This window comes from Leptonychotes weddellii, chromosome 12 (genome assembly GCF_054177405.1).
Source record: "Leptonychotes weddellii isolate Sample4059 chromosome 12, ASM5417740v2, whole genome shotgun sequence".
In the NCBI taxonomy this organism is placed as follows: domain Eukaryota; kingdom Metazoa; phylum Chordata; class Mammalia; order Carnivora; family Phocidae; genus Leptonychotes; species Leptonychotes weddellii.
Window position 1 is genome coordinate 77,973,551 of NC_138380.1, and position 14,526 is coordinate 77,988,076.

Genomic DNA, 14,526 nt, shown 5'->3' on the forward strand with positions numbered 1-14,526 from the left:
TCTCCCACCTTGTTTTAGGACATTTCAGTTTTTGTAGTCAACTGTCCATTAAATCCTATCTTGCTTCTATGGGACCATTATCCCAGTCTTTTAAGGTCTTTCAGAATCTTCCTTCTTTTTGCCATCTAACATATTAGCTACTTCTCCCAATTTTATGTCATTTGTAAATTGATGAGAGGGTTCATTCTACAATGAAACTTACTCATTCTTGGCACTTAAATGATCTTCTCTTGCTTAAATGACTAATGACATTACATTAGGAAGAACATTTTTATATTTAGTATATCATTTACATAATTCAAGACATTTTACATTAACGATTATTCTACGCTTACCTAGCAATAGCTCTGATGAAATCTAGAGATACTGTGCATTTGTATCTTGGTCCATCAAGCTGATCATCATGGCCAACCAGGGTTAATAGCTGAAGGGTCACTAGAGAGGTAATCTAAAAATAAGAAAACATTTTTATGAGCTGTTTTGATGAGATAACATGATGCCCTCATTTCTAAAACATTTTATAGTTCCTTTGATAAAGATATACAATTGAATTCATAAGAATAACTGCAAAGAATATAACTTTGAAATTGGTATACACAAATGTGTCATATGCTTAAATTCCTGGTTAAACTAACAACCAGTCTTTAAGGACTCCACTAGAGACAGCTTTGTTTCATTAATGACTCACGACTGCTAATCTTTAAAAACTACAAAGAAAGCACATTCCTTCTGTACTCAGAAATTTATGGAGTTTCTATCTTAACACTTCAGAATATCAAATCTGCACTCCCTTGAGAATTGTGCAGTTAAAATGTGGATGTGGGCCTTTTTCAGAGTTGGGTAACTGGTTAGATGAGATAAATACATCCTTCAGACCTGGGCTTAGTCTTGATCACCAAATGGGTAGTCAGGAAAACACCAAAAGGATTAATACTAGCAAAACTAAAAGTGCATTTTAACAAGTCAAATCAAAATATAACTTCACATTCATAAGCCCAAGAAAAGTATTTTTTTAAAGATTTTTTATTTATTTATTTGACAGAGAGAGACACAGCGAGAGAGGGAACACAAGCAGGGGGAGTGGGAGAGGGAGAAGCAGGCCCCCCGTGGAGCAGGGAGCCCGATGCGGGGCTCAATCCTTGACCCTGGGATCATGACCCCGGTCGAAGGGGCCCCGGTCGAAGGCAGAGGCTTAATGACTGAGCCACCCAGGTGCCCCAAGCCCAACAAAAGTATTATGTATGCTAATATTCAAGCAAGAAAGTTGATCCAAGAGCTGGAATTCTTTGAGCAGCCCATTCTCTTTTCCCAATTTCTTTCTCCATCCTTCACCCCCCCAATTTCTTATTCTCATCTCCTAGGTAACAGGAGAAGAGATCAGCAATGCCAACAAGAAAAGATAAGGAGCCTTGCTTTGTGGCAATATAAGGGATAAGAGTTTTTAAGTCTGTAATACCTAATCACAAGTCTTAGGAATTAAAAATATTCATTTAATTTGAGACTAATACTTTGAAGATGCTCAGTAAAACATTCTATAAGTGATTAAAAACAATAATAGCAGTAATGACTTGCTTTGTACCAAGTACTCTATACACAGTATCTCATTTATTCCTCAAAACCTTAGAAGGTACACATTATTACTCACGTTATAGATGAGCCTTAAAGGTATTAAATAACTCTCCAGATCCTAGAGCTGGTAGGTGGCTTAGCAAGATTTCAAACCTAGAGTCCCTACTCATCCTACTACAGTACACAGACTCCATTCTCTCCCATTTTAAAGAGAAAAGTGTTATGCAGTGTTCAGTCAGCTGTCATTACTTTATTAACAAATTAAAAAATGAACAGATGGTAGATTCCACAGTATTTTATATACAAAAAATTCTATATTTAGCAAATATGAAGCATTTTTGCTAATTAGAAAAACATTTTGTGTTAATACAACAAATATGAAGCTCTGCACTCAAAAAGCTACGACTTTAATTTCTAATTCAATATCACAAATTATGTTATGCCTTGAAACGTTTTTTATGGATGTGTTGAAAAGAGTTATGCATTCTGCAGCTGTCATACACTATTTTACAGGTCTATTAGAACAAGCTCATTTGTAGGGTTGAAATCTTACAATCTCCAGTTTTTATCTATTTCATCTATCGAAATTGACAAAAAAGCATTAAAATTCTCCCACTGTGAGAAGTCTGTCCTTTTCTTTTTGTAATTGTTAGTTTTTGCATGCACTTAAAACCACTGTGTTTTGCTGGTAAATTAAACCTTTTCATTACTATCTAATGGTTGCTTTCTTCAGTAATGCCTTTGCCTTACAATGTATTTTTTCTAATATTAATATACCTATATCAACATTCTTTCAGGTGATAATCTTTTTTCCTTTTTCAACATCTTATTTTCAAATTTTGTATTTTCTTAACTTTAGACAGTTCTCACGTAAACAACATGTAGTGGGATTATCTTTTTATCGCCAGTCTGACAATCTTTACCTTTTAGTTAGACTATATGCTCCATTTGCTTTTATTGTAATGATATTCTAAAATTTTATTTCTACCATTATGTCAATTTATGTGTTTTCATGTGCCTTTCTTGCCTTTTTTAAAAAAGATTTATTTATGGGGCGCCTGGGTGGCTCAGTTGGTTAAGCGACTGCCTTCGGCTCAGGTCGTGATCCTGGAGTCCCGGGATCGAGTCCCACGTCGGGCTCCCTGCTCAGCAGGGAGTCTGCCTCTCTCTCTGACCTTCCCCCCTCTCATGCTCTCTGTCTCATTCTCTCTCTCAAATAAATAAATAAAATCTTAAAAAAAAAAAAAAGATTTATTTATTTGAGACAAAGAGCGAGTGAGAGCACACATGTGCACAAGTGGAGGGAGGGGAAGAGAGAGAGAATCTTCAAGCAGACTCCCTGCTGAGCGCGGAGCCTGACGATGGGCTCGATCCCAAGACCCCAAGATCATGACCTGAGCCAAAATCAAGAGCCAGATGCTCAACCAACTGAGCCACTCAGGCGACCCTCTTTCTTCCCTTTTACTGAACTGAATTATAATACTTTTCCATTCTATCATTTGTTCTACTACCTTGGAAGTAGTTATATACTCCAGTTCTAATTTCTGTTTTGATTTCTTCTTTGGCCCCTAAGCTATTTTAGAATTCTTTAATTTCCAACTCATGAAGTTTTTCTAGTGTTTTTAAATTTGGAGATTTTGGGGGGCGGGGGTGGGAGGGAGTTGCTGGAAATCAAAGGATGTGGTCTGTATACTGGCAATCCTTTGAAATTTGTTGAGACAGCTGGGTTGCCCAGGAGGAAAGAAGAATGCACAGAAACCTGAATATCACTGTGACAAAGAGTGAAACTGACCACGGCAGTCACCCTGCCTGTCCTGCCTGCCAGGCTTCTTCCCTCTTTGTCCCCAAAATGTCTCTAGCTGATGGCAACTGAGCACAAAACATGCCCACAAAATGTGATGACCTCACACCAGGCAAAAAGATTGGAATGAGGTAAGAGTCTTCTCTCTTACTTACTTAAGTACCTATATAATATACCCTCCATTTTTCTCTTTGCCTGCAAAACTTAAGATATTTACAATGTGGCTCTTTACTGAAAAAGTTTGCCAACCCCTCCATTAGAAAACTGCTAGATTCAACTAATTAATTTAACCAATGTGGAAATCAAGATGCTCACCGACTTGCCCAAAGTGATAATGACGGGATAGTGCCAGAAACTCAACTGGCTAGGATTTAGCTTTCCTAACAACTCAAAACTTTTGAAAATCATAACTAAACTGTGATCACAGCTAAGAGAGCTAACATCTAATGAGCTGTATCAGACTCTTGCCTGAAAAAAAGTATGTGTTGAACGAACGAGGATGATCTGTAAAAAAGGAAGCATTTAAGAGAACAGACTTGGCAGTGTGCCTCCAGCAAGAGGACTAAAGGGCCTTGCCCATCAACTTGGAAAGCTGAGTAGGTGCTCACTGTGGAGGTGGAGTTGTTTAGCTGTTACTCAAGGTATTAAGATCATCCAATAATCTCCTTCCCACTCCCACTCCTGAACCTACTCTGATTCCATGCTTAATCTTCTCATTTCAGAGAAGAAGGAACATTCAAAGTTAGGAAGACCTATCTTCTTCCACTTACTACAATTCAGATTAGTCACTTCAACAAATTGAGACTCAATTTTCAAAACTAAAAATCAGAATAATAATAAACCAACCATGTAGTATGTTCTAAGTATTTATGAGATAACCAAAAATGAGCAGAAAGTCAAGGTACTATTTCAATGCCTGGCACAGAGGAATTGCTCAATAAATCATACCTATTAAGAAATCAGTATTTTAATTCTGAGTTTATTGAGCTGATCAGTAAACTTAAATATCCTATCTCCTTAATAATTTTTTCAGTATCTAGTCTGCTTAACAATATTTATCAATAAACTGGCATTCTGGCTTACACATTTGTCTCCTGAGATTTGACCAGTATAATTAATTGTAATCATATTCCTGAGATGCTGACCACTTCTAGGAAAATCTACAAAACCAAAAACCTATGAAAAACCTAAAAGCTAATGGCCAGTTCCTGAAGGGCCCGCCCAAAACAACAGCTCTAGAGTCCTGACTGTGCAGGCTACACCACAAGACCTTACCACTGCTGCCCCCTAAGCTGAGCTCTCACTTTCGTTTTTTGTTTTTTTTTTTAAAAGATTTTATTTATTTATTTGAGAGAGAGAATGAGACGGAGAGCATGAGAGGGGGGAGGGTCAGAGAGAGAGGCAGACTCCCTGCTGAGCAGGGAGCCCGATGTGGGACTCGATCCCGGGACTCCAGGATCATGACCCGAGCCGAAGGCAGTCGCTTAACCAACTGAGCCACCCAGGCGCCCCAGCTCTCACTTTTGTTTAATTTTCCAAACTGTGACATGAAAATTTTAAACTTGGGGCGCCTGGGTGGCTCAGTTGGTTAAGCAACTGCCTTTGCCCTAGGTCATGATCCCAGGGTCCTGGGATCAAGCCCCACATCGGGCTCCCTGCTCAGCAGGGAACTTGCTTCTCCCTCTCCCTCTGACTACAGCTCTGCCTACTTGTGCTCTCTCTCTCTGTGTGTGTGTCAAATAAATAAATAAAATCTTAAAAAAAAATTTTTTTTTAAACTTGTTTTTAGTACTTGCAGATAACATGAGTTCTAGATGTGACACTAGTGTGTTTGATTGAAGTCCATAAACACAAACTGTATCTGAAGGGAAATCAACTCCTTTATTCAAATAATTATATAAATTATTATAAGTGATAAGAAAAGCTGAAAAAATGGCCAAAATTAATAAACTCTGGAAACTTAGTAATCAGGCATAGATTTTCTGTGGGGATAAAAATTGTTTGTCAACAAATTTCCATTTACCTCTTAGAGAGCCTTTGTTAAAGGGTGGACATGAGAAAAGAGCCAAAGTTTAAGGCATCTTCTACGATCATTATAAGAATGGAGCATCAGATAATGAAGTGAAATGAAAAACTGAAAGCTCCTTCAATATGCAGCACAGAATTAAGTGCTTCTTTATACCACCATCATTTTAAAAACTTTTACTGGATTCACTGACCTCACCTCTAGAAGCACTTGTGTTTAGTACCTGCCCAGCTTCTTATGCCACACTTCAGAAGAGATTCACCTCAGGCATCACAGGGCCTTCATATCAAGAAAGTAACATCTAGACTTTAACTAGAAACTAATCATGGATCTCTTCTCAAATTAAGCTAAAAATGAAGAGTATTTGTTTTATGATGACCTACTATATATAACATTTTAAAAATTCATTAGACAAATATTTATTGTATACGTAGTATACCATTTTGACATATATGCTAGGTATCTTCTAGTCCATAAAATTACAAACGGTACACCCCTTCTTTCCTAGGGGTTGCCCCCAAATAATATAATGGTGTTCACAGATATCAAAATTGGTATGTATTACAATAAGGATGTAAAAAGAGTACTTTTTAATCATTACCTTTAATTTTTGAAAGTTTAAGAACAGGTATTATTAGGTGAAAAGTAAAAAGACCTTGTTTTCTTGACTGATTTTGAATCAGATAGGGATTAAAATGAGAAGAGTCAAATAGGTAATTAAATCATTTCAATCCCATAAAATTCCTTCACATTTTCACTGGAAATGCAAAGAGGAAAATGAAATGATAGAAATGGGAATCCAGGTGATACAAAATCAAAGAGAATCCAAAGTAGCCTACAGCTGGCACAGATGACTGCTATTTTCTAAGTGAAGTTATTTCTGTTGTTAGTATTTTTACCTCATCCCATGAAGATATAAGGAAAGTAAAACTGATTCAAGGCAAAGATGATTTCATAAGCTAGTAAATGCTTTTCTTAGTAACATTTTATATGCACATATAAGTTAATGAATGGTAAAAAAAATTTCAAGTTATTCAACATTTTTATAAAAAATAAGAGCTTCCATTTACCTAGTGTAGGAGTTAAAGTTCAATGAAACAAAAATGATTAAAATTAAGTTAGTTGTTAAAAATGTGTGAAATAAGGGCACCTGGGTGGCTCAGTCGTTAAGCGTCTGCCTTCGGCTCAGGTCATGATCCCAGGGTCCTGGGATTGAGCCCCGCATTGGGCTCCCTGCTCAGTGGGAAGCCTGCTTCTCCCTCTCCCACTCCCCCTGCTCATGTTCCCTCTCTCACTGTCCTGTCAAATAAATAAATAAAATCTTTAAAAAAAACAAAAACAAAAGTGTGAAATAGTGATGTGCCCATCAAATGAGGTCATCTGTAAAACACTTAGCACAGTGCCTAGAACACAGTATTTAGTAATATGAGGTATTATTTATATTATTACTACCTATTAGCATTATTTTTCAATTTCAAATTTAATGAGTTTTTCTAACAGCTCATTAATTTATTTAAAACTATATTATTTTATTTGAAAACACTGAATTTCCTATAGCTTTCTGAATAATATACCATGCTTGACTTGTTTAGAAACATGAAGTAAAACCTAAAACTATCTGCAGGCTAAAAATATCTGTATTAAAAATATAACAAATTAAAAATTATATGGCAGTTTGGACCCAGCTGTAGAGAAAATTAAGGAACATGAGAACAGTTCTGAAGAAATTAACCAAAATGCAGAGTACAGAGATACAAAGAGGGAAAATATGAAAGAGATGACTGAACATATTTCTAATCAAAGATCTAGAAAGAAAACAGAGATGGACAAAAGGGGGCACAAGCAGTATCTCAAGAGATAACAGATGGGAATTCATTTGAGGAGATGAAAAACACCAAAGCACAGAATTAAAGAGCTAAATAAATCCAGAGAAGGAGGAATCAAAAGAAATCCACACCTAGACACATCATAGTGAAAGTGTAGCCCACAAGAGGAGTTCTTAAAAGTAGCTAGAGAAGAAAACACATTACTTTCCAACAAGTGGCAGTTGGACCTACGGATTTCTTAAGAACAATGAAAGCCATAAAATAGTGAAAAGATAGCTTCAATGTACTGAAGAAAATCACTGTTAACTCAGAACTGTACACCCAGAAAAAAACAATCTTTTAACACTGAGGATGAATTAAATGTATTTCCAAACTAAGAACAATCAAAGGTTTGCTACCAAGAGATCCCTACTCAAGGAAATTACTAAAATGTACCGCCGGGTAAAGGGGAAGGCATCCCATTAAAAGGTGAAATGCAAGAAGGAATAAAGAATGAAGAGAGTAGAAAATACGATGGTAAATCTAAATGGATGTGCCTGCAGAAATGATAACAATAATGTATTATGGGTTTAAAAATAAGAGTAAAGTGCACAATACCAGTAATATATAAATTGGGAGTACAGAAAATGAAGTTAAAAATGTTCTAAGGTCCCATGGTATCTGAAAAAATACTAGTACTTACTAAATTTTGACTTTGATAAGTATGAATGTTCTAATTTTTAGAGTAACAACTAAGAGGACAGAAACAAGAGTATGTACTTCTAAATTAGTAGAGGAAAAACTGAATTATAAAAATAATCCAAAAGAAACAAAAATAGAAAGTATAATAGATATAAACAAAATTATACTAGTAATTATATTAAAAGTAAACTAATTGCTGAAAATTAAAAACAAAGATTGCCTGAAAAAAAATAAATCCAACTATATACTGTTTAGAAGAGATACCTCGAAAACGGAAGAATATGGGAAAGTTAAAAGTCAAAGGACAGAACGAGATATGTCAAATACCAACTAAATGGTGTATCAACACAGATAAAACGGATTTTAAAAGAGATTTAAAGAAAGGTTCACTTAGGCGCCTGTGTGGCTCAGTTGGTTAAGCGACTGCCTTCGGCTCAGGTCACGATCCTGGAGTCCCAGGATCAAGTCCCGCAGCGGGCTCCCTGCTCAGCCGGGGGTCTGTTTCTCCTCTGACCCTCCCCCCGCTCATGCTCTCGCTCTCTCTCTTTCTCTCTCTCAAATAAATAAAATCTTAGCAACAAAAAAAGGTTCACTTAATAATGACAACATGCATTCCCAGTACTCATCTCTCTTACAAGATGGGTTGCTTGAGATCTTTATTATGAAGGGATGAGACACAGCAAAGATCAACAGCAGGAATAACAGGGGTCTTTGGAGGAAGAGTACACATCACTGAACATCAAGACAAACTTGTCATCCTTCCTATTTTGGAAGCAGGTAGGAATCATGATGAGAAAGCAGGCCGAAATTTTAAGAAGGATATATAGAAAAGAATTAACACAGTTTCCTACGGCAAAATACATTCATTAACTTCAATCTTTTCTGTTTTTCTGTAAGGGATTCATTTGCTAAAGTACGTTAGTAATAGTCATTTCAAACTCACATTACTCTTATTATTAAATGCAGGTTTCTTTAGTAGTTTCCTTTTAAAACAGAAGAAAACAGTAATTACCTTTTTACTCTGCCAGTGGCACCTCCTTATATTTCTTATAACTTCTACTTTCCTGAGATTCAAATACTCTCATATATTTAATCCTTTAACTCAAATTGTATGCTAAATTATTCTTATATATTTTTTCATAAAGAAACACAAAAATCTGTCTTAAGTTAGAATTTCAAGAATATTTTTGGATAGCTTACTTTTATTACATTAGCTTCAACAAAATTCTAAAGGCAGTTAAGTTGAACTAGATAGTCCCTTAAAGTCACTACCAGAATTCCATGGATAATCATGTAAATTGTGCGAAGGATACAGTATCACTTTAAGACAGAGCAGTCAAAAGGCATTTCCACACTATTACTAAGATGGCTGTTCAATTTGGGAAGGGGGAGGAGGGTATGATTTAGGAAGAGCTAATACACAAAAAAATCTAAAACCAAAATGAAGTAATTAGGGTGTGATTTTCAAATTAAAAATTACTAATTTCAGAGATTTTTTTTATTCCTTGATCTTACCATATGAACAAAAACATACAAATAGAGTTTTAGAGAATACGACATAAAGCAATGTACAAATGTACCAACAATTTAAAAGTACTCTGCGAGTTTATTAAAATATTGCTAGAATAAAACTGAAAAAAATCATGTACAAAGATTAACTTGTAGCATGAACATTTTGAATCTCAAACATATTAACTTATACCTAAATGAAAACTTGCAGAAGAAAATATATGAATCTTCTGGAAAATTATTTCTATACACGTGTAAGTTCAAGAATATCTACCCTCCCCAGGACTGTTCTGGGAGTGTCTGTTAATCCACCTCTTAGAGCTAGATGTAGTCCTATACTTAGTCATTAAAATGGCGGAGGGAGCAGAGGAGGGGTGAAGGGAAGGGCTTTTTGCTAGTATCTCCACATCTAGAAGACCATTTTAGGTATAACCATAGGTCTGTATATGCGTTTTTATGAAGTACCTGTGTTTGTTGTGGACAAGGTTCATTATTTTGTAACATCTAAGCTTTTTGGATGTCCTGAGGTGACAATGTATGATGAAATGTACAGCTAGCGAATTATACAATTTATAAGTTTCTTTTTGTTATTTTAAGAAAGCAGCATCCTGGACATGGAATTGTTAAGCTGTCTCTGAGAAATGTCAGGACTTATAAGGTTGGCAGCAGAGGGGCAGAAGGAAGTATAGAAGGAGAGATGTGTGCGGATGTGTTCTTATTTACATTGTAATGATAACTGTTAATGTGTGAGCGTCTCTTTGGTTGTGCTATAGGAATACATTAAGTGATTCAGTGCAAACATACCTCCTTGCTAATATCTGGATAGTACAGATTGGATAATGAATTCTTTTAGAAGCATTACATGTTGTGTACTCTGTTACTTTATGTCTCCGTTTTAAATTGAACATTAAGGGAATGCAGTATTTTAACTGTAACTCTGCCAATATCTTTATCTAGAGGCCTGTTGCCATTTTTGTCTTTTAGGAAATTTTTGTTGCCAAGAAAGGCAGGATTACATTTTTTTTCTTTCAGATGGAGTTGTATTCTTGGTTATCAAAATACTCTTAGTTTGGGGACTTTGAAATGGCAAATATTCATGGTGTGTGAAAAAGCATGATACATAACTGTACAATCTGAATTACATTCAAATGCTTACTTGTGTAGATACACACATGGCGCCTAGAAGTCAAACTATAAACTGCTCTTGAGTATGGATGACTTTGTTCTTTGTTTCTTGTGTTTTTCAGTTTCCTTTTATGCACGTTAACTTTTAAAAAATAAAAATTGTACAACCTAAAAAAGAATACCTACCTTCCTCTCCATTAGCCAATTCATAAAAATTACCTAATTTTTATTTCTAATTGCATATTCATGAAACTTTTTAGAGCACTTCCTGAGCTGCTCTAAGTACTGTGCATCTACTGATGTACTTCTTTGCCCAACTTAAAATGTTCATGATAACATAATGAAATCATATCTCCAGGCTGGCATTAATACCTAAATATTTTTATATGATCAGTGGAAATATGGCAGAAGTCTCTAGACGGTGAAGGTACTTGGGACCAGATTCATTATATATACAGTATCCCGGTTCTGTGTGGGTACATGTGCATGCATAAGGTAGAGGTGGGATGACAGTCGTTCTCATCTGCCGTAGCAACCAATCCTGTTGTTAGAGTCATTCCCATTGGTAAGGCCCCAAATGCAAGAAGTTATTCTGAGTAAGGCTCTGTTTCTAGCAAAGAAGAATAAACTGGAATATACTGCAGTCAATAAAACTAATGTCCTAAAAGGATTTAATCCTGACTGGGGATAAATTCCCTAAATAATGGTAAAATATACTTGAATATTCTGGAAAAAATGTTAGCACTAATTTACAGAAGGTTTCTCATGCAATTGAACTTTGAATTACCCTTGAATATTCTGTATAAACAAATACTAACAAAGAGCCTAGAAAGTAGGGTTAGAAAGAAAATATAAAAAATTAAATTAAATTAAAATACAGGAGAACTTCTGGTCCAGACAAGATGGAATAGATTCATATTTACTGTTCTTCCCTGGACAACTATACACCCTGGAAATAACCTAAGAAGCCAAAGGAGGACTCTGAAAGGTGGAAAGAGTAAGGTAGACTACTTAGGGACCCAGGACTAGAGGAACAATATAAAAGCAGGGAGTCCTGTGATTCTCCACACAATAGCACAAAGTGATCCAGGCCTAGCATCCCCTAATTCCCAATCCAGAACAGAAAGCTCCCCAGGTGGGCTTATTCCTCCCTGGACTGAACACAAATCCTGCCCCCCACAAAGCTGGCACTTGTGAGTTCTATGTCTCAAAACACTACCCTTCATGAATAAAGTAGAAATAAAGACATTCTTAAATAAGGGAAAACTAAAGAATCTGTCGTTAGCAGACCTACCTTTAAAACATGATTAAAGGAATTTCTTTGAACAAAAAGTAAATGGTAGAAGGAGGAACCCTGAGTTCCAAGAAATAAGACAGAACAGTGGAAAGAGGAGAAATACAGATAAATCAAATAGACTATCTCCTCATGAATTTTCTAAATCACATCTGATTAAAAACTATACCACCACCTGACACTCAAGACAATATCAAAACCACAATGAGATACTACCTCACACCGGTCAGAATGGCTAAAATTAACAACTCAGGAAACGACAGATGTTGGCGAGGATGCAGAGACAGGGGAACCCTCCTACACTGTTGGTGGGAATGCAAACTGATGCAGCCACTCTGGAAAATAGTACGGAGGTTCCTCAAAAAGTTAAAAAATAGAGCCATCCTATGACCCAGCAATTGCACTACTAGGTATTTATCCAAAGGATACAAACATAGTGATTTGAAGGGGCACATGCACCCCTTATATGTTTATAGCAGCAATGTCCACAATAGCCAAAATATAGAAAGAGCCCAGATGTCCAACGACGGATGAATGGATAAAGAAGATGTGGGGGGTGTGTGTGTGTGTATACATATACATATAAATATACATATAAAAATATACACACACACACACACACGTATCTTGGAATATTACTCAGCTATCAAAAAGAATGAAACCTTGCCATTTGCAACAATGTGGATGGAACTAGAAAGTATTATGCTAAGTGAAATGAGTCAGTCAGAGAAGACAAATACCATATGATTTCACTCGTATGTGGAATTTAAGAAACAAAACAGATGAACACAGGGGAAGGGAAGGAAAAATAAAATAAGATGAAAATTGAAAGGGAGGCAAACCATAAAAGATGCAGAACTCTAGGAAACAAACAGGGTTGCTGGAGGGGAGGTGAGTGGGGGGATGGGGTGACTGGGTGATGGGCATTAAGGAGGGCACTTGATGTATGAGCACTGGATGTTATATGCAACTGATGAATCACTAAATTCTACCTCTGAAACTAAAAAAAAAAAAAGGCCAGAAAAAAATAAGTGGATGAATCTTAAAAAAAAAAGAAAAGAAAGAAAGTGGGAAAGCAAAGGGATCTCAATGGAAGTAAGATCACCATACTTCACAGGAAGTGGTAAAACACTGACATCACTTATAAAACAAATATCCAATTATTACCTAGCAATTGCACCACTGCACATTTATCCCAGCAAACTGCATGTTCACACAAAAACCTATACATGAATGCTCATATAGCTTTATTTATAACAGCCAAAAACAAAACTATACAAAAACAAAACAAAGAATGGGAGAGCCCAGATGTCCTTCAAGGAGTGAATGGTTAAACAAACTGTGATACATCCATATCATGGAACATAACCCAGCAATAAGAAAAAGAATGAACTATGACACATGCAACAATTTGGATGAATCTCAAAGGAGTTAATTATGCTGAGTGGAAAAAGCCAATCTCAAAACATTACATACTAATAATACTGTTTATAAAAATTCTTTTTTTAAAGATTTTATATATTTATTTTACAGAGAGAGTACAAGCAGGGGGAGCAGCAGAGGGGGAGAGGGAGAAGCAGGCCTCCCGCTGAACAGGAGCCCCACGTGGGGCTTAACCCCACAACCCCAGGATCATGACCTGAGTCGAAGGCAGACGCTTAACTGACTGAGCCACCCAGGTGCCCCTAAAAAAATTTTGAACTGACAAAACTTTAGAGATGGAGACTGGTGGTTGTCAGGGATTGGCAAAGGGAGCGGGAGAGAGGTGTGTATGGTTATAAAAACATTGTGGTGAGGTCACTGGTCTGTATCTTGACTATAGTGGTAGATATACAAACCTACACATGGGATAAAATTTCACATAACCAAGTATGCACAGACATACACAAAAATAAATATATGTAAAAGTGGGAAATTTGAATAAGATCAGTGGATTGCATGAATGTCAAACTCCTGTTTGTGACACTGTAGTTTTATAAGATGTAACCTTTGGGGGAAACTGAATAAAGGGCATACAGGAAGAGCCCCTATTATTTCTCACAATTGCATGTCAATCTACAATTACCTCCCCAAAAAAGCTTATTTAAAAAATAAACACACAAGATCCAATAAAATAAATACACAAGAAAAAAATTTCTAACGATGTATAGTGAAAAATATTATCTAGACTTACTATGGTGATCATTTCACAGTATACGCAAATTTCGATTCCTTGTGTTATACACCTGAAACTAAGATAATGTTATATATCAATTATACCCCAATAAAAACATACATACATACACTGATAAAATACACAAAATACAGAGGGCTTTGAGAAAGACCTTATAAACTGCCAGAATAAATTTTTTCTCAAAATGTTTAAGTACCTATGAAGTTACAAATATCTACCTGTAGAAATAAAAACATTTTTTGACTCATATTTACAGGGATTTAAAGAAACTACTTGATAAAATATTGCTTAAAATGGGCAAATTAGAGATGGTAATTATTTCAATATTGATATGTTACTGTGGTGTGGCTATGTAGATTTTTAAAAGCATATAGATTACAGATTTTCTTACTGAAAGCCAGATGATTAGTTATGACTTATGGTTCAGCCGCAAAGCATTTGTAGCTGCTGGTTTCATGCTCTGAGCCCATAAAGGTCTCACAAAGTTGCTACAAACCTGTGACTTGTACAACTTATTTCCTC

General features: G+C 36.0%; 1 protein-coding gene across 1 annotated transcript in view; it reads right to left on the reverse strand.

Moving 5' to 3' along the window:
- Positions 1-14,526, reverse strand: part of ORC5 (origin recognition complex subunit 5) — a 71,186-nt gene that overhangs the window by 10,146 nt on the left and 46,514 nt on the right. Inside the window, exon 9 of the mRNA XM_081800665.1 lies at positions 336-448. Coding sequence (XP_081656791.1) covers positions 336-448 — 113 coding nt within the window. The remainder of the gene's footprint in view (positions 1-335; positions 449-14,526) is intronic.